Below are 21,199 nucleotides of genomic sequence, written 5' to 3' on the forward strand. Positions count from 1 at the left end.
GACCTCTTCTATAGGTGTGGCCTGCTTTCCGGGTCCACTGGTGGAACCTCTTCTAACCGGTTCGGTAGATTTGACGAACCGGTTCTACCGAATAGGTGCGAACTGGTAGGAACCCACCTCTGGTTCAAAGTTATCCAGGCCTAAAATTACAAGCCTGGTGGTAGAAGGAATTTTATTGCAAGCAGAGAAGTTGAGTATACTCTTCTTGTAAAATACCTCTGGACCAGTGGCGAAATGCAATTTTTTTTAAACTACCAGTTCTGTGGGCGTGGCTTGGTGGGCATGGTGCCCTCCATGGTAGTGGATCTGACTATCTGAGAGACCGCCTTCTGCCACTTACCTCCCTTCGTCCCATCAGATCGCATAGAGTAGGCCTCCTCCGAATTCCATCCGCCAGTCAGTGCCGACTGGCGACTATGCGGAGGAGAGCCTTCTCAGTTGCAGCCCCGACGCTATGGAACAATCTCCCCGTGGAGATCCGCACCCTCACCACCGTCCAGGCCTTCCGCACAGCCCTCAAGATCTGGCTATCCCGTCAGGCCTGGGGATAAGACCCGAACCTCGCCCCACCCGAATGCTGAATGAATGTTGTGTTTTATCGGTTTATTTTTTATTCACATTTTTTTTCTTTCTTGTGTTTTGTCTTACACTCCCTTCCCATTAATTGTAAGCCGCCCTGAGTCCCCTCAGGGAAAAGGGCGGCCTATAAATGTATAAACTATAACTACTATACTATATGGTGTGGCTTGGTGGGTGTGGCTTGGTGGAGGTGGCAGGGGAAGGATACTGCAAAATGTCCATTCCCATCCCCACTAAGGGGGCAGCCAGAGGTGAAATGTGCCGGTTCTACGAACTACTCAAATTTTCCGCTACCGGTTCTCTGAACTTCTCAAAATTTCCGCTACCGGTTCTCCGGAACCTCTCAAAACCTGCTGGATTTCACCCCTCCTCTGGACCCTCTCTAATCTTTTAATGTCTGAAATGCAGTGTGGGTTCCTGTCGCTTTCTTTGTCCCGGCATAACGTCAGTCAATTCTCGTTCTTCTGTCTTAATGACCGACCCTTGTTCCTTCTCTCAGCCTTAGCCATTCAAGCTTACGCCCTGAAGGAAGAGAACGACAGCCTCCGATGGCAACTGGACGCCTACCGGAACGAGGTGGAACTTCTCAAGCAAGAGAAGGGCCAGCTCTTCCGCACCGAGGAGAGCTTGACCAAAGACCAGCAACTCCAGTTTTTGCAGCAAACGGTACAAGGCATGCAACAGGTACATCTGCCCGACGCGTCTTCTTAACCTGCCCCGATCTTGTTTGGTGGGGAGTCGCAGTGGCTAGCGTTCTTGGGTACGGAGAAGCACCTCCAGGTTAGGTGCAATGCAATCACTTGTGAAATGGTTATCATTTAGAACAGGGCACCACAAACTCGGCAACTTTTAAGACTTGTGGACTTCAACTCCCAGAATTCTCCAGCCAGCAGAGTTGAAATCCACAAGTCTTGAAGTTGCCAAGTTTGAAGACCTCTGATTTAGAAGACTGATTTATTTATATCCTGCCTCTATTATTTTTTAAAATGCATGGGAGGAAGTTAATTGCTTCCATTATCTGTCAATCGGCTCATCACAAGAGTCCATCATGACAGAAACCCCTAATTGGGGCATACCAGGGGTGGTGACACTAAATATATACCTTCTTCCCTGGCTTCAGCTGATAAGGAGGAGGACCTGTGGCTTAATGGCTAAGACGTCTGCCTAAGATGTAATACAGCCCAGGTTCGAATCCCAGTAAGGGTATGGCTAGCTGGTGAGAGCTAAATAGCTTGAAATAGACATATATATATATTTTGAACATTGCTTGGAATTCAAGTTTTGGACATTCTTGACCTCAAAGTCACTGAAGGTTGAAATCTCATTTAGATTTAAGGCAGGCAGGTGCCCTGAGGAGGGAGGCCAAACCATGCCATCTGCTCACCTTCAGCAAATTAAAACAAAACTTTGCAGGATACTGTAATGAAACTGAGGCGGAACCAGTCACGTCTAGGAAAACCCATTATTTCTTCTGCATCAATCTTTTGCAAAATCGTAGTGTCTGAGAGGCCATATTTTCTTTTGCAAATAGTAGCAAAAACAATCCGCGTTGCAGACACAGGAATTTGTCCTTGTTGCTGAAGGAAATGGCTTCTTTTTTTTTTTAGAGAGAGAGAATTGGACATTTTCATTTTGCTTTTTTTTTTCCAAAGCAGGATAAGTAGTTATTTTGGACAGAGGATGGAAAACAGAAACCTACAAGCTAAATTTAAAAAGCGTTCTTTTTAAAGAGTTCTTTTCAAAGAGAGAAGTTACCTCCCTGTTTATGGTCTTTCTGCCTTTCCAGTCGTAAAGAAGCATATTTTCACGCGACTAAGAAATATTGCATCTGGGGGAAAATGCAGTAGGAAGCACGGAGAAAATAAACGTTATTTTTAATAAGACAATAAATTTATCTTAAGGCCTTTCCTACGAAAACACGTAGAATCTCATGCTCCCATACAGCAGTGAGTATGGGTCTATTGGTGATGTGACAACTACAGGTATCCTTGACTCGCAACCACAAGCGAGACCCAAATTTCTGTTGGTAAGTGAGACAGTGGGCTTTGCCTCATGTTACGACCTCTCTCGCCACTGTTGTTAAACGAATCACTGCAGTTGTTAAGTTAGTAACCTGGTTGTTAAGTGAATCTGGCTTCCCCATTGATTACGCTCGTCAGAAGGGGAGCACGTGACACACACACCCCGGGGACACTACAACCGTCATAAATACGAGTCAGTTGCCAAGCGTCTTAAATTTGATCACGTGACCATAGAAATGTCGTAAGTAGCAAGTGTGAAAAAATGGTCATAAGTGCCTTTTTTCCGTGCTGTTGTAAGTTCAGTCACTAAATGAATTGTTGTTGTAAGTCTAAGACTTATGCTGTACTGAGTAATTCTCACCATTCTGCAGTGTGACCTCAAATGAAAAACTAATTCAGAGAAAATGTTTTTTTTTGGGAAGTAGCAAGTATTGCTTCCTTGGATAAAGAAGGTAACTTTAAATTATCTGCATTTACTTGGGGAAAAGCTGCTTGATCTTCTGCAATAGTTACGGAAATCTTGCATGATACTCAGCCTTCAACTCTCATTTGGAGGTTTAAAAAAAATAACCATGGAAAACATCCATCTATGCATTTAAGGTTTCCATGCCTTAAATAATAATAATAATACAACTGTTCTTTTTCTCTCTCTCTCTTTTCTTCTTCTTCTTCAAGTTTTCAAATGTTTCATATCCACATGTTTAGAACAAGGACAATCAAAACAGTGAATTATATATATTTTGACCATTAGATGCCAGCAATTGGATTGCAGTAAACCATCTTGCAATTGATATGGTCTGAAAATGAAAATCCATTCAACTTAATGACAGTTCTGACATTATATTCACCCATTTCTGAGATAATTTTCCCCATAAAACTCCGTTACAGTTTAATTTCATACCCAGTGTGAAGCCTCTAACGAACTAATGGAAATAATGTCTCGTATCCATGGTAACAAATGAGATTTTCTTTACCTGATCTTAAGATGGAATTGAATTATACAACTATGACATTTTAGTACTGAAGGAAGCCTTCGTCACTTATATCCCCCTGGCTTTTAAAAAAAACCAGACAGATATTCCATCTCTCTTGCATTTGAATCAAAACTATTCCAGCCTCAACTAATTTTTATATAATAATGTTATTAAATATAAACCTAAGGCAAGGTTAAAAAAAAAGAATAAAACTAAAAAAGTGTGGAAAAGAAAATAATAGAAATAAAAATGGAAAATATAGAAATGTTGTAGAAAAAGAAGAAATATATAACTTTCCTTCCTCACAAGTGTAACGAATTTTAGTAATTTACCTATCTTTAAAATAAAACAAATGAATTATTTTACCCAAATCTGATCAAAAGTTCAGTAAGAGTTACCAGAGATAACACATCTTTTTAATCTTGAACAAATAAACCGACTTTATCTTCTTTCCTTTTACTTGTAATAATCTTGATCTTTAATCCCTTCAAATCATGTCCTAAAACTTAACTTCACTTTTTCTTTGTCGCTTCTTGCAAACTTCTTCAAAACTTTTAAGTTTGGACCAGTGGTGGGATTCAACCTGTCTAACAACTGGTTCGCTGAGAGAGTGCTTTGTGACCAAACGCAGTGATTTGCTTAACGACAGTGCCAAGATCGGTCACAAAATTGGGCAAAATTCACTGAACAATTGTCTCACTTTGCAACAGAAATTTGGGGCTCCATTTGGTCATAAATCGAGGCCCACCTGCCCAAATGCTTTCATTCCATGAGAGATCTGCATAGAATTCTCCTTCTGGAGGCACCCAAAATCTAAAATGATTCAGTTTCATTATCCATGAAACTTGATGTTTCCATAAAAATGTTTCCAGAACATGCCGCTAAAGGGAAAAACAAAATTTATATCCTCGGCTTCTGCATGTTATAATCTTTGAGAATCTGTGTTTAATCTGTTTCCCTTCTTGAAACAAAGAAAGACTGCCAAAAGATTTAGATATATATATGTGATCTTTAAGCCTGTTTATGATAATTACCAGATGACTTTGCAAAACCAGAGACTTCTGCTATCGTAATCACAAAAAAACACCGCTTCTGCCGCCAGCCTGGGATTTTTTAAAACTTCCAAGTACATGACCGAAAGTTGTTAAACATTTCAAAAGTTGGCTCTTGTATGAATCATATATGACACAAAATTGGAAAACTTCCTAAGGACAATTCGTAAAGCAATTTTGCAGAAGCCAAGAATTCTAGCCGAAAGGTTGAAATGGCCAAATGGGTTCTGAAAGGGTGAATGGGGCTACTGTCCCACGTCAAAGGGATGTGAGAATAACCTTGGGACACAGAAGGAAGGAAAGATAACGATGAGCCATCTTGCAGGAATCGGGTATGGCCAGTGTATACAAAAGAAGGACCAGGGGAGACAGGATAGCAGTCTTCCGATATCTCAGGGGCTGCCCCAAAGAAGAGGGAGTCAAGCTATTCTCCAAAGCACCTGAGGGCAGAACAAGAAGCAATGGGTGGAAACTAATCAAGGAGAGAAGCAACTTAGAACTGAGGAGAAACTTCCTAACAGTGAGAATAATTCATCACTGGGGTTTTTTAAGAAGAGACTGGACAGCCACCTGTCTGAAATGGTATATGGTCTCCTGCTTGAGCTGGGGCTGGATTAGAAGACCTCTGAGGTCCCTTGCAGTCCTATGATTCTAGAAGGAAGGAAGGAAGGAAGGAAGGAAGGAAGGAAGGAAGGAAGGAAGGAAGGAAGGAAGGAAGGAAGGAAGGAAGGAAGGAAGGAAGGAAGGAAGGAAGGAAGGAAGGAGAGAGATAGAGAGAGAAGGAAGGAGGGAGGGAGGGAAGGGAGGGAGGGAGGAAGGAAATGGATGGAAACTAACCCAGGAGAGAAGCAATCTGGAACTAAAGAGAAAGTTCCTAACAGTGAGAATAATTAACCAGTGGAACAGCTTGCCACCAGAGGTTGTGGGTGCTTCATCACTGGAGGCTCTCAAGTTGGACAATCATTTGTCTGGACTGATATAAGATCTCCTGCTTGAGCAGGGGGTTGGACTAGAAGACCTCCAAGGTTCCTTCCAGCTCTATTCTGATTGACTGATTGATCTCAGCCCACAGACAGGGGGCAGGGAAAGCATCTCAGATGAGTCCCCCCATCGTTCTCTTGAAAGTAAAGGCAAAGGAGGGAAGAAGGATTTTGCAAGATTGATCCCAGCTCTTCTGGTGGTCATGATTAATGCCAGTCCTTCCACGTGGTCAAAACTATCGGTCCTTTGAACCGCTCAATATTGATGTCAGCTCTTGGAGATGGTCAAGATTGATGCCAGCATCCAAGATGGTCAAGATTGACACCAGCCTTTTGAGGTGGTCAAGATTGATCCCAGCTTTTCCAGGTGGTCATAATGAATGCCAGCCCTTCCAGGTGGTCAAGATTGTCAGTCCTTTGAGCTGCTCCATATTGATGTCAGGTCTTGGAGATGGTCAAGATTGATGCCAGCATTCAAGGTGGTCAAGATTGACACCAGCCTTTTGAGGTGGTCAAGATTGATCCCAACTCTTCCAGGTGGTCATAATGAATGCCAGCCCTTCCACATGGTCAAGACTATCAGTCCTTTGAGCTGTTCAATATTGATGTCAGCTCTTAGAGATGGTCAAGATTGATGCCAGCATTCAAGGTGATCAAGATTGACACCAGCCTTTTGAGGTGGTCAAGATTGATCCCAACTCTTCCAGGTGGTCATAATGAATGCCAGTCCTTCCACGTGGTCAAGACTATCAGTCCTTTGAGCTGTTCAATATTGATCTCAGCTCTTGGAGATGGTCAAGATTGAAGCCAGCATTCAAGGTGGTCAAGATTGACACCAGCCTTTTGAGGTGGTCAAGATTGATGCCAGCCCTTCCAGATGTTGGGCAACCTGTGTTTATAGAGAGCTTCATTTTCTTCCTTCCATTTCTACCCAACGCCTGAGGTGTCCCTTTCCTAAGACCTGCCACAAAGCGGATCTAGTTTGCATAACATTGTTTTGTCACAGTAGATTAGAGTCAGCTCCCTCCCGTCAAATCGGATTAAAACCCTCTTATTTCAGAACACGAAGAGTTGCAAACCTTAAAAGGTGGACGTGCGATCTTCCCAATTCAGGGAAATGGTTCCAAGGGTTTTTTTCTTACTCACCGCATGGAATTCTGGAACACTTTTAGGGGCCTATGGTAAAAAGAGAATGGCTTCCTGCAAACATCTCCAGACTTCACCAACGCAAACTTAAACGCAAAGTGCACAGAGACAGGGAAGAGAGATGTTTTGTCTGTCAATTAGGTTCTTCTGGCCTCCAACCCATTGTTCAGGTGGGTGTTTACGAGAGTAATAGCCCCGGTCAGCAACTTTTCCCTATTAAATTAAAAGTCCCATCAGCCAGCGGAAAGACTAATGCCCTCTTATTCTGTAAATTGAAAAAAGGTACAGTAGGCCTGTTAAGAAGTTGGTACGAGCTGCAGAAGAATGGAGAGAGAAATCCGTTCCCATTTTTCCTCCAAAGCTAAAACAGAAAGAGTGAAATTAATAAGAGCACATGCCCTATAATGTGGAAAACTGCATGGCTGTGAATTCCACACAGTAGTAGGAAGGAAGGTGAATTGGTAGTGGAAATTTTGAGTAATTCGGAGAACCGGTAGCGGAAATTTTGAGTAGCTCAGAAAACCGGTAGCGGAAATTTTGAGTAGCTCAGAAAACCGGTAGCAGAAATTTTGAGTAGCTCAGAAAACCGGTAGCAGAAATTTTGAGTAGTCCCCACCATCCAGTCAGAGCTGAAGAAGCTTCTTGGAGGAGAAGCGAAACGTCTTCAGAAGCAAAACCGGGGAAAGTCCAGTTGCCTCCTGAAAAAAACCCACCTTTGGGTCAACCACGACCTGGAGGACTGAGAATCTCCGCAGACATTCCTGCTTATAAGTATATATTCAGAGATGTGCATGTGTGCATATCTACACAGACACACACACACAGGCACACACACTCCATTATTCTCTGCTTGGAAAGCACCATTAATGTCAACTTAATGATAATCTCAGCAGGGAGCAAAGCAATTGCTTGTCTCCTCCTCTTGGGCTCTCCGCGGAGATGTTTCCTGAGCAATGTTTCCTGATACGGGCAATGCTACATCGCATCGGATGCTGCCTGTGTGCTTATTTCTTTCATTAAATTTATGATAGCCCTCCATTCCCACAGACCCTGAGTGGCTTTTAAGAGGAGGGAGAGAGAGAGAGGGAGCACTGGTGACTCTCTTTTTTACTTCTCCTAAATAGCAGCAATATTCTGCTTCCATTCTTCGCTTATCTTCCCGTTTTCCTTGCATGAGATCGAGGTGAGCCCCCCCTCCCCCCGAGCAGCGAAGACCGTCCTTAAAGGCGTTGAAGGATTTTCCCACGCTGCCCCTCCCAAGGGATCTTTGGAAGCCCACTGAATTGCATTCCTTCCCAAAGCACATCTAATGGGTTGGAAGTTAAATTTAAAGGGGGGGGAGGGTGGCGCAGTGGTTAGAATGCAGTACTGCAGGCTCCTTCTGCGGGCTGCCAGCTGCCCGCTGCCAGGAGTTCAATTCTCAGCAGCTCAAGGTTGACTCCGCCTTCCATCTTTATGAGGTGGGTAAAATGAGGACCCAGACTGTTGGGGGCAAGAGGCTGACTCTGTAAATGGCTTAGAGAAGGCTTTAAAGCAGTATATAAGTATAAGTGCTATTGCTATTTCTCTCTCTCTCTCTTTATCATCATCATCATCCTCTGTCTGTCTGTCTATCTATCTATCTATCTATCTATCGATCTATCGATCTATCATCTCTCAATTTATCATCTCTATCTCCTATCTATCTATCTATCTATTTATCTATCTATCTATCTATCTATCTATTTATCTATCTATCATCTCTCTCTCAATTTATCATTACTACAGTATATCTATCTATCTATATCTATCTATCTATCATCTATCTATGTATCTATTTATCTATCTATCTATCTGTCTATCATCTCTCTCTCAATTTATCATTACTACAGTATATCTATCATCTATCTATCTATCTATCTATCTATCTATCTATCTATCTATCTATTTATCTATCTATCTATTTATCTATCTATCATCTCTCTCTCAATTTATCATTACTACAGTATATCTATCTATCTATATCTATCTATCTATCATCTATCTATTTATCTATTTATCTATTTATCTATTTATCTATTTATCTATTTATCTATTTATCTATTTATCTATTTATCTATTTATCTATTTATCTATTTATCTATTTATCTATTTATCTATTTATCTATTTATCTATTTATCTATTTATCTATTTATCTATTTATCTATCTATCTATCCATCTATCTATCTGTCTGTCTATCTATCTATCATCTCTCTCAATTTATCATTGCTACAGTATATCTATCATCTATCTATCTATTTATCTATCATCTCTCTCTCAATTTATCATTACTACAGTATATCTATCTATCTATCTATCTATCTATCTATCTATCATCTATCTATGTATCTATCTATTTATCCATCCATCCATCAATTTATCATTTCTATCTCTCTCTATCTCTCTATCTATCATCTGTCTGTCTGTCTGTCTGTCTGTCTGTCTATCTATCTATCTATCTATCATCTATCTTTCTACCTAAGTACTTACCTACCTACCTACCTACCAACCAACCAATCTATCTCCCCCCTCTTTTCTATCCCTCTCCCTAACTGGGTCTTCACGTCTCTCCCAGCCAACTACTTCCAAGCAAGGAGGATTTCAGAGTTTTGACTCATTTTAGAAGTTTGCCTTTAAGGGAAGAACTGTTTTTTCCAGGCGAAGCAACCTTGGCCGAAGATGAGGCTAATAAGTGATAAATGGGCTCATGTTCTCAAGACAGTATTGACCCAAATGCCAAGGCCCAGCTAAGTGCAATTAATGGCACATTTCTTCCTACTATCCATTTTCCTCGGGGCTCTGCCTCCTGTCCGTCCTTTTTCTTTCCTCCACACGCAAAGATTTGGATTTCTGTAGCATTTCGCTGCCTTGAAAAACAATGGCCGGCTTCATCATTAGCCGCTTAATGGCTGCTTTGTCACACAAAACAACAACAACGATGGAAACATTTCCCTTCTTTTGCTTCTTTCCATATTCTCCTCTTCCTCCTCCACTTCGTCCCCCTCTTCTTCCTCCTCCTCCTCTTCCTTCCCTTCCTCCTTCTCTTCCTCCTCCTTCTTCCCCCTTCCTCTTCCTTCCCCCTCCTCCCCTTTCTCCTTCTCCCCCCTCTCTCCTCCTCCTTTCCTCCTCTTCCGCCTCCTCCTCCTCCTTTCCTCCTCCTCTTCCTCCTCCTTCTCCTCCTTCCCTTCCCCTCCTCCTCTTAACGAAAACCAACCATGTCTTATCCAGAACATCTTTTACACATTTTAGAAATTTTAACAAGCAAATGGAATGATGTATTAGCCAGAGGCTGCATTCTTCGGTTTAATTAGATTAATATAGTGAGAAATTCTTTGCAGATGGAAATGAATGTGTTGATGGAAGCAAAGATAGAGGGAATAGCTTAGAGGAAGTTGTTTTTAACTTTTGTTCACCAGATACGGTATATTTCCAGGCAAAATAATGGATATTGAGGTGACTCCCTTCACCCCTTGAATATATGGGCTCCGTATCTCCTGGACCCCATATCGGACTGGAAAAGTGGAAGGTCTTTTCGGAGCCCTTAGAACTTCCCTAGAAAGCAGGAGATTGTGAGTTCTAGTCCTGTCATAACCATGGAAGTCAGCTGGGTGGCTTTGGGCCAATCACCAGGAGACTGTGAGTTCTAGTCCCACCTTGGGCATGAAAGCCAGCTGGCTGATTTGGGGGTCAATCACCAGGAAACTGGGAGTTCTAGTTCCACTTTAAGCATGAAAGCTGGGTGGTTTGGGGTCAATCACCAGGGGACTGTGAGTTCTAGTCCCACCTTGGGCATGAAAGCCAGCTGGGTGATTTTGGGTCAATCACCAGGAGACTGGGAGTTCTAGTTCCCTCTTAGACTTGAAAACCAGCTCGGTGATTTGGGAATTCTAGTTCTCCCTTGGGCATGAAAGTCAGCTGGGTGACTTTGGGGCCAGTCTCCCTCTATCTTTCTCAGACGAACCCACCTTACAGGGTTGTTGCTGTGTTCAAAACTAGGAGGAGGAAGATGTGTTTGGAGATACTCACTGCCTGGAGTTGTTTCTAAAATAAAGGCAGGATACCAATGAATAAATGGAGAAAATGGTCCCCCAATTCTTCCCTTTTCCATCCCTGGGGAGGGGGGGGGGCTTTTGACTGCTCTCAGATACATCAAATTTTGTCCCAGCAGAGGGGGGGGGGAGCCATTTTTTTTGTCCTCTTGGCAACTCAGCGCAAATCTATTTCAGATGACGGCTTCGTAGGAAACGAGATGGCGGCTGGCCAGAGACTAATGATATTAAAGGGCTGCGCGCATACATTATTTATGAGCTGCAATGCTTATCCCCCCCCATGTTATTAAAGCCAGAAGCCCCCCCCTCCAAATAAGACTTTTGCCTGGATAGATGTGACAGCAGCTCTGCGGTGGGTCCCGCCGGCGAGGAGTTTAAAAGTTTTAATGTACGGCGGAACCTCACGTTACGTGAAGAGGGGGATGTGTTTGGAGGGAGGCCGAGCAGCTGAAGACGCAGCCAGGCGTGATTTCCGTGTCTGTCAGAGATGGGTTCCTACAACAACGGATAGAGTGGATGGAGGGAGGAGTAGAAGGAAAGATAGGAAGGAGAGGAGAAAGGAGAGGAATAGGAGAAAGGGAAAGGCAGAGGAAGAATGGGAGGGAATGTAAGAGTAGGAAAGAGGGGAGGAATGGGAAGAAGAGGGGAAGGGTAAAGGGGAGGAAGGGGAAGGAGAGGAGGAAGGAAGGAAGGAGGGAAGGAAGGAGGGAATGTAGGAGAGAAGGAAGGGGGGAAGGAAGGAGGAAAGGAAGGGGGAAAGGAAGGAGAGAAGGAGAGAAGAAAGGAGGAAAGGAAGGGGAAAGGAAGGAGAGAAGGAGAGAAGAAAGGAGGGAAGGAAGGAGGGAAGGAAGGAGGGAAGGAAGGAGGGAAGGAGAGAAGGAGGGAAGGAGGGAGGGGGGGAAGGAGGGAAGGAAGGAGAGTAGGAGGGAAGAAACGAGGGAAGGAAAGAGGGAGGGAGGGAAGAAGAAGTAGGACCGTTGTAAGATAAGATGGATCTATGGGATGGTAAGAAAGCAATCTTCAAGTATATTGTCAACTGTAGGGAAAAAATTGTTATAAATACATATTATTAATAACAGTTATGAGATCATATAATTGTGAATGTATATATGAAATTGATAAAATAAAGATTAAAAAAAAAGAGAGAGATGGGTTCCTACCAGTTTGGACCAGTTCGGCCTAAGAGGTAGTGGCTCAGCCGGACACTTGACCGTACCGGTTCTATCCTGGGTGCAACCATCTTTATTTTCTGTTCTGCACATGCACAGAGCAACCTTCCTTGAAAAAATGTAATCCCCCCCCCTTTTAATGCCCCCATTTTTGCAAAAAAAACCCAGCCCGTTTTACGCTCATTTTTTGCAAAAACGGGGGTGTTTCTGCCTCCCCCTAGCCCTGCTGAAGCCTGCAGAGTGTTCCTGGGGGGCCAGGGGGGAGGACAAAAACTTGGGTAGTTTGCAGGCACTCCCTGAGCTCTAGCAAGGCTGGAGGCCCCCCACCCCCGGTGCACGTGCACACCACTTGTGCAAATGGTGCTGCTTGTGTTTGTGTGTGCTTGCAGACTGCTCGCACGGAGCCAACCCCTCTTCCCCTCCCCTCCAATCCTCGAAGAAGGGAAACATTGGACTACTCTGTGTGTTATGCCGTAGGCCAAATCAAACCTCCTCCCTAATTATCAACTTTCCTTTCTTCCTTTCTTCCTTTCTTTCTTTCTTTCTTTCTTTCTTTCTTTTTCTTTCTTTCTTTTAGCAACTGTTGAAAATTCAAGAAGAATTAAACAACAAGAAGCTGGAACTGGAACAAGCAAAAGAAGAGCATTCCCACACGCAGGCCATGCTGAAGATCCTACAGGAACAGGTGAGGCAGGTGGAAGTTTTGTCCCCCCCCCCCCCCCCCCGTTTGGAAGGGTCTCTGCAGCGTTTTAAGCAGCCACGTTTGAACTCAAGAGCAGACCGAATGGAGAAGCTTCAACAGGGTCTTACGACAGGAGTCCATCCATCCATCCGTAGGTTCTCCAGGATGAGGAGCGACTACTTCAATGAAACAATCAGTAGTAACATTTTAGTTAAGTAAAATATAAACGGTGTGTTCATTAGATAGGAACTCCTCTGCTCTCCTCCCCTCCCCTCCATTCCACTCCATTCCTCTCCCTTGTCCTCTCCACTCTACTTTCTTCTCCTCTCCTCCCCTCTCCTCTCCTCTCCTCTCCTCCCCTTCCCCTCCCTTCTCCTCTCCATGCCACTCCCCTCTCCTCCCCCTCCCTCCTCTCCTCCTGTCCCTTCTCCTCTCCACTCCGCTCTCCTCCCCCTCCCTCCACTCCCTTCTCCTCTCCACTCCACTTCCCTCTCCTGTCCTCCCCTTCCCTCCACTCCCTTCCTCTCCTTCTTCTCCCCACTCCCCTCTCCTCCCTTCCCTTCTCCTCTCTCCTCTCCTCCATTTCCAGAATATCTATAACCTATTTTCTATATTTTTAATATATGTTTAGGCAGTTCACAAATCAAATGGCCATCTTCCTCCAGACCAGAAATTCATTATAACTCTAAAATAAATGCATCCACTCCAAAATAGCCCTCTGCTAATTAGAGAGGACCAAACCATTGAGGATACTCTTCTACCCTCTGTCTGAAACCCCAGGTGTTCACAATTTGGGCTTATGTGGTTACTACAGGTAGGGGCTAGTCAGATTTGGGATGTGGGAATAATGCCCCAGAAGGTTGAGACAGAATTAGAGAGCCACCGTGTCTTATACATCTAGTAAGGGCGTGGTGGCAGTTGCTCAGGAGTGCGGTGGCCTGGAGGTGGAGCTTTCACCTCATAATTAGGAGGCTGTGAGTTCAATCCTAGGTAGAGGCAGATATTTCTCTCTCTGGGCACGATGAGAATATATCTGCTGAACAAAACTCCGCATTGGCAACAGGGAATTGCATCCGGCCATGAAACACTCTGCTAGCTCCATTCAGCTGCCCAGACTCCACCTACCAGGGATTATGGGGTCATTAAATGAAGATGTAGTTGCTCCTTATTGTGCTAGACCAAGTAGTAGATGGATGCCGCTGTTGTGTAAGTGCTCCTTGTCCGTGGCCCTGTGGTTCTGAGCCCATTTTCTCATGGTGTCCCAACTCGGGTCTTCAATGAGGACACAAAGACCCCAAGCAAGAGTAGCTCCTCCTCCTTGATTGCATCAAGACGGTTGAACTGTGTGGAAACTGGTCCTTGGGAACAGCTGGCAGCCTCTGTGTAGACAGGAGCCGAGAGTTAAGTCTTATATCATCGTAGCCAGAGTCCCTTCAGCTGAAGCTGATAAAGCTTGGTAATTCTGTCGTCTAATTGGAGTTAATTCATTCCTGATTATCACAAGATTAAGTAGCTGCTGAAATTAAGAAAAGGGCTGGCTTTGGTAACTCGCCTTTATGAAAGAGAAGAGTGCTAACAAGGGCATCTCAGGCCACATTTCCTGGCTCACTTTCTCCGATCCAGACGGCTGGCTATAATTGTGGACAAAGCCTCAGGCTCAGAAATCTGTTTTTGTAGGTTTTTTTTAAAAAAATATTTTAATAGTTGTTAATGTTTTTACAGATTTATTGTTCAACTTTGCTGTCTGTTGCCCAGATTCACTTGTTTTTGAGATGGCAGCTATATAAACTGGATTGATGATAGTTAGATAGTTAGATGGGTGGGTGGGTGGGTGGAAGGAAGGAAGGAAGGATGGATGGATGGATAGATGGATAGAAGGATGGATAGATAGGTGGATGAATGGATGTGTAGGTGGATAGGGGTAGATAGGTGGATGGATAGAAGGATAAATAGGTGGATAGATAGATGGATGGATGGATGGGTAGATGGATAGATGGATAGATGGGTGGATGGATAGATGGATAGATAGGTGGATAGATAGGTGGATGGATGGATAGATGAATGGATGGATGGATGGGTAGATGGATAGAATAGATGGATAGATAGATGATAGAGCTGAGGTGGCACAGTGGTTAGGGTGCAGTACTGCAGGCCACTTCAGCTGACTGTTATCTGCAGTTCAGCAGTTCAAATCTCACCGGCTCAAGGTTGACTCAGCCTTCCATCCTTCCGAGGTGGGTAAAATGAGGACCCGGATTGTTGTTGGGGGCAATATGCTGACTCTGTAAACTGCTTAGAGAAGGCTGAAAGCCCTATGAAGCGGTATATAAGTCTAACTGCTATTGCTATTGCTATAGATAGAAGAGAGAGAAAGAGAAAAAAGAAAGAGGGGGATGGATGGATGGATGGATGGATGGATGGATGGATGGGTGGATGGATGGATGGGTAGATGGGTGGATGGATAGGTGGATAGATAGATGGATGGATGAATAGATGGATGGATAGATGGATGAATGGATGGATGAGTAGATGGATAGGATAGATGGATAGATAGATGATAGATAGAAGAGAGAGAGGAGAAGAAGAAGAAAGAGAGGGGGGATGGATGGATGGGTATATAGATAGATGGATAGATAATAAAGAGATAGAGAGATAGATCAGGGGTGTCAAACTGGCGGCCCATAGGCTGAATGCGTCATATGCGGACCACACCGGCTCCAGCTCAGTGAACGGGAAAAACATTGCACCAGCCACATGATGGCAATGTGGCAGTGCAAGTTTGACACCCGTGAGATAGATAGATGGATAGTTGGATAGATGAATAGGTGATAAATAATAGAGAGAGAGAGAAAAAAAAAGAGAGAGAGAGAGAGAGAGAGAGAGAGAGAGAGAGAGAGAGAGAGAGAGAGAGAGAGGTAGATGATAGACGGATAGACAGATAGGCTGATAGATAAGAGACAACAATGTCTCTTGAATTTTTAATTCAAGAATATTTACTGATGGACAAGAAGTTTTTGTCTCTAATAAGCGCAGTGAGATTATTAAACCCACCAAAATGTCAGAATGCAGAAAGAGCCACAATGGGGGCAGTGAGGGGTGAAGATGGCCACGTTTGCAGAAATAGCATCATTGGTTGGTTTGCTCAAGGAGATACAATGGCTTTCATAAAACACAAGGACTTTTATTTTATTTTTTTGCTGAAAATGGTCAAAAGGGAATTGGGGATTTACCGATTAAGGGTTGTTTACAGGAAGAAGGGAAGCATGCTATTCACAGAGGTGAAAATAGCCATCATTACATTTGTAAGTGCTCCTGTAGTTATTTTTCTTGGTCTTTTTTCCTGTCCTTCACTTTCTCTTTTATTCTTCCATATCTTTTTTTTTTCTTGGTTTGTCCCTTTCATGTTTCCGTGGTCTTCCGATTTTGCTCCAAATAATAAATATTTAATAAAATTACGTGATTTAAAGCTATTTAATTGAACGTTTGATCTCACCATGGAACTCTCTGCATCTATAAAATAGCCATTCTCAAACATGTTTGTATTGTTGAAATAAGCAATTAGGAAGAAATGGAAGGAACAGAGAAGTGGCATTTTGATGTAATAAGGTGTGTTGTTTATTAGTCATAGAAGCAATGTGATGCTGTTTATTTCAATGTCTCGTTATCCTGTATCCTCCAAACAAAAAAAACAAACAATGATGAAGTCAATCTCTACCCCCCACGCCATGTACGCACACACGTACACAAAAAAGACACACACACACACAAAGACACACACACAGAGGGGGAGGAAGAGGGAGAAATAGACGGATGGAATTCTGATAGTTAGAAGAAACCCATGAATGAATGTAGAGTGTATTTTTGTAGCTGGGAGCTGCTGGGAGCCCAGCCTTCTTATTTATCATTTTATTACACTGAACAAATGATTTTTTTCTTTCTCTCCCTGCTCTGCTCAAAGCGGATTCCAATTTGTGGGTAGCGAGGTAAAGACATCAATGTGTGCATAAAAGGAAAAATAAGCTTGTGACCCTTGATTTTTTTTGTCTGCTGAACAGAGTTACACAATTTGGTGTTACAGCCTCATTTTCTCTATCTATCTATCAATCTATCTGTCTGTCTTTCTCTGTATAGCTATGTCTGTCTGTCTGTCTGTCTATCTCGGTCTGTCTGTCTGCTTTTCTCTGTCTAGCTATATCTATCTATCTCTCTATCTCTCTATCTCTCTAGATAGATAGATAGATAGATAGATAGATAGATAGATAGATAGATAGATAGATAGATAGATAGATAGATAGATAGACAGATAGATAGCTATCTTTAATCAATCTATCTATCTATCTATCTATCTATCTATCTATCTATCTATCTATCTATCTATCTATCTATCTATCTATCTATCTATATCTTCTTTCTATCTGTCATCTAGCTAGCTAGCTACAATCTCTCTCTCTCTCTCTCTCTCTCTCTCTCTCTCTCTCTCTCTCTCTCTATCTATCTATCTATCTATCTATCTATCTATCTATCTATATATATATATATATATCATCTATCTATCTATCTATCTATCTATCTATCTATCTATCTATCTATTTAACTGTATCTAATCTACTATCTATCTGTCATCTAGCTAGCTAGCTACAATCTATCTATCTATCTATCTATCTATCTATCTATCTATCTATCTATCTATCTATCTATCTTTATCTTTCTGTCATCTAGCTAGCTAGCTACAATATCTATCTATCTATCTATCTATCATCTATCTATCTATCTATCTATCTATCATCTATGTATCTATTTAACTACATCTAATCTATCTATCTGTCATCTAGCTATCTAGCTACAATATATCTATCATCTATCTATCTATCTATCTATCTATCTATCTATCTATCTATCTATCTATCTATCTATCTCTATATATATATATATATATATATATATATATATATCATCATCTGTTTGCCTATCTGTCCATCCATAATCTATCTATCTATATCATCTATCTTCTATCTATCTATCAACTATCAACTATCTACCTAACTACCTATCTATCATCTATCTTCAATCTGTCTTCTATCTATCTACATATCTATATCAATCTATCTATATCAATATCCATCTATCCATCCATCCATCCATCCATCCATCCATCCATCCATCCATCCATCCATCCATCTATCTATCTATCTATCTATCTATCTATCTATCTATCTATCTATCTATCTTTTTATAGTGCCCATCTCTCCTGTGTGACACAGTTACAAACCTAAGAGCAGCATCATTTTATACATTTGAACACTACTTGAGGTCTGCCTGCAGTTGTTTACAGCTTCGAAATAAGACAAAAGACAGTTGCAGAGATGGCTGCAGATACCTGGGCACCCTTCTAGTTGATTCAGTATCACTCCTTAAAAAAAACATAATCCCCATAAAGTTGTTAATAAGGGCCCCAAAGATGAATGACTCCCAGGTAGGCTCCCAGGTGATGGTCCCAGAGGTGTAAACACTCCGAACTCTCATCTCTCCAGCTGCGATAATTGTTCTGTCTCTCCTTCCCACAACTGCGGCCTCTTCTAAACAGCTGCCTGAGCGTTTGAAGTGGAAAATAATTCACTCTTACGAAGCGATGGGGGAAAAAAAATCTATAAATGCTTCCACGCAGCAATTTCGATTCTACGGACTATTGTTAAGAAATGGAAGCTTAGAACTGTTGGACTCAAGGGGAGGAAAGCTAGAAGACACACACACACACACACACACACACACACATCTATGTCTATGTCATTTCAAGGGATTATGGAGTCGTTAAATGAAGAATTATTTGCAAATAACTCAAAACTTGCAAAATTAATCTCTTGCTCTACGCTTTCCAATTGGGTGGTTCAATTTCCCCTCCAAAAACAGATAGTGTATTTCTGCTACTGCTTTCTGCTACTGCTAATATTCTGCTATTTCTGCTTAAGAGCCAAGGTGGCGCAGTGGTTAAATGCAGCACTGCAGGCTACTGCTAGATCAGCAGGTCAGCGGTTCAAATCTCACCAGCTCAGGGTTGACTCAGCCTTCCATCCTTCCGAGGTGGGTAAAATGAGGACCCAGATTGTTGGGGGCAATATGCTGACTCTCTGTAAACCGCTTAGAGAGGCCTGAAAGGCCTATGAAGCGGTATATAAGTCTACTGCTATTGCTACAACGCAACAACATCGCCTTTCCTGGCCGTTTCAACATGTTGATGCATTTGATTTAATTTTTTTCTCCTAAGAATATTTCTCCCCCTTTTTTCCCCGGATGGCCTGCAGCCATCCTGATGTGGAGAAGAACATTTGGGTTTCAATGACTTGGGCCATCAAATGAGCTCCTTTCTCTTCCCGATTAGGTTCCTGAGCAGAAAAACCCATCACGGCTTTTTTTCAAAAACGCCCCAAAACTCATAACTCAAAAGCAATTATTAGCTGCCTGCTATTTAGCTACCAGCAACGTTGCAATTGCTTGCAAAGTTCCAAATTAGCAGCCGCCAAATGGGAAATGAAAGCATTTATTACTCTTGAAAGCTAATTCTGCACCCTTCTTACGCCTTGAGACGGCTTCCTAATCTTATTGTGGTTTTTTTTTAAAGAAAAAAATAGCGTGCATCGACTTCCTTTTATTTTATTTTTTTAAACCAACCTATCAGATCTTAACTAGGTTGCTTTCTAACCGGTTTCAGCAAACAGCTCATTAGAGTGGTACGCTCCGTATATTCTCTTCGTTGTGTCGTTATAAATCAACAATAACTGCGTGTGAAACGGGGCTAATCGTGATTGTTGTTGTTGTTTTCCCCTCTCTCTCTCTCGTAGTTAAAAAAAAATGCCAAGGAGTTGGAGACTAATGGCCATGACGAATCTCAGGCAAAAGTAGGTGCAATTTCGGATTTTTGGAAATGAAAGCTGGTTTTGTTAATGGATTAATGGTCCTAAGAAAGAGTAACCTTTTCTGAAATTGAAGGCGTGCTACTTCGGGGTGCTTATTTCGAGATAAATGAATTGATTTCTTTTTTTAATTTGCCATGCAAGAATTAATGGCTCCCTTGCCTTGCCACATGTATTTAAAAAAAAAATTATTTCTTGTTGCTGAAACATTTCTATGCCTGGGACTGAGTAATGTGGGTAACCTGGTTTGTGTAGATGTTCACATTTTCATCCCTGAATTTTCAGAAGATGGTGGGTTTTCAGGTTTTTAGTTTCAAAAAATTCGGCATTCTAGACCTCATGGGAAAAACCCCAATCTTCCAGTTTGTTGTTGTTGTTGTTAGTTGCGAAGTTGTGTCCAACCCATCGCGATCTCATGGACAATGTTCCTCCAGGCCTTCCTGTCTTCTACCATCCTCTGGAGTCCATTGAAGCTCACACCGACTGCTTCGGGGATTCAAACATTTTTACTACCGGTTCTGTGGGCGTGGCTTGGTGGGCGTGGCAGGGGAAGGATACTGCAAAATCCCCATTCCCTCCCGATCCGCTGGGGCTCGGGAGGTAGAGAATAGACGGGGAGTGGGGCCAGTTTAGAGGTGGTATTTACTGGTTCTCTGAACTACTCAAAATTTCCACTACTGGTTCTCCAGAACTGGTCAGAACCTGCTGAATCCCACCTCTGGTCTTGCTTAACGACAGAAATTTGGGGCTGAATTGTGGACGTAAGTCGAGGACTATCCGTATTTGGGGAGGTTTTCTTTGCATGAAGAGGAGGGACGGAAGAGGCACAACACGGCAAATACTTCTTCAAAACACTGGCTAGTTTAGGCGTCCCGGCAACACGGTGGAGAAACGTGAATTACGGAATTACATGCGTTAATAAAAGGAAGTTGAGAATCCTTCATCCCCCGGAGGCGCGTCTGTCGCCGAGTGTTTTGCAGATCAGAATGTCTGGAGAGGGAAGGATGGCTTAGTTTTCCGCATGGTTATTAGTGGTCTGTAATGCCTTTAATGGGATTAGTACCTATTTGATACACACTGACAAGCTGGATTTAGCACAAATACCCACCTAGGAGTCAGCGGGGAGATTCGGTAACGCCAGGAAGGAAGGGCTGAGCTCCCCCTTCCATGATTTTAGAGAATCTTTTGAGAGGTTATTTTAAGTAGGAATAAGAAAGCAGATTGTGATAACTTCTCTCTCCTTCTCTCTCTCTCTTCCTCCCCACTCTCTCTTTCTCTGTGTGTGTGTGTTTCTGTTTCTCTCTCTCTTTTTCTCCCTCTCTTTAACTCCCTCTTTCTTTCTCTCACTTCTTTCTCTCTCTTTTTGTTTCTCTCTCTCTTCTCTCTTCTTCTCTCTCTTTGGTTCTCTTTCTCCCTCTCTCTCTTTCTCCCTCTTTAACTCTCTCTTTCTCTCTATCCTTTTTCACTCTTTTTGTTTCTCTCCTCTCTCTCCTTCTCTTTGTTTCTCTCTCTCTCTCTCTCTCTCTGTGTGTGTTTCTGTTTCTCTCTCTCTTTTTCTCCCTCTCTTTAACTCCCTCTTTCTTTCTCTCACTTCTGTTTCTCTCTTTTTGTTTCTCTCT

The 21,199-nt window shown here is 42.6% G+C and overlaps 1 protein-coding gene across 2 annotated transcripts in view; it reads left to right on the forward strand.

Moving 5' to 3' along the window:
- ENOX1 (ecto-NOX disulfide-thiol exchanger 1) overlaps positions 1–21,199 on the forward strand; it is a 295,080-nt gene that overhangs the window by 253,759 nt on the left and 20,122 nt on the right. For both annotated transcript variants that reach the window (XM_087726951.1, XM_087726952.1), the window contains exons 11-13: positions 1,079–1,263; positions 12,568–12,675; positions 19,509–19,565. In XM_087726951.1, the coding sequence (XP_087583077.1) occupies positions 1,079–1,263; positions 12,568–12,675; positions 19,509–19,565 (350 nt within the window). The remainder of the gene's footprint in view (positions 1–1,078; positions 1,264–12,567; positions 12,676–19,508; positions 19,566–21,199) is intronic.

The sequence above is a fragment of the Thamnophis sirtalis genome, unplaced genomic scaffold (genome assembly GCF_051295495.1).
Source record: "Thamnophis sirtalis isolate CommonGarterSnake01/CBP01778 unplaced genomic scaffold, rThaSir2_p1.2 scaffold_12, whole genome shotgun sequence".
Lineage (NCBI taxonomy): Eukaryota > Metazoa > Chordata > Lepidosauria > Squamata > Natricidae > Thamnophis > Thamnophis sirtalis.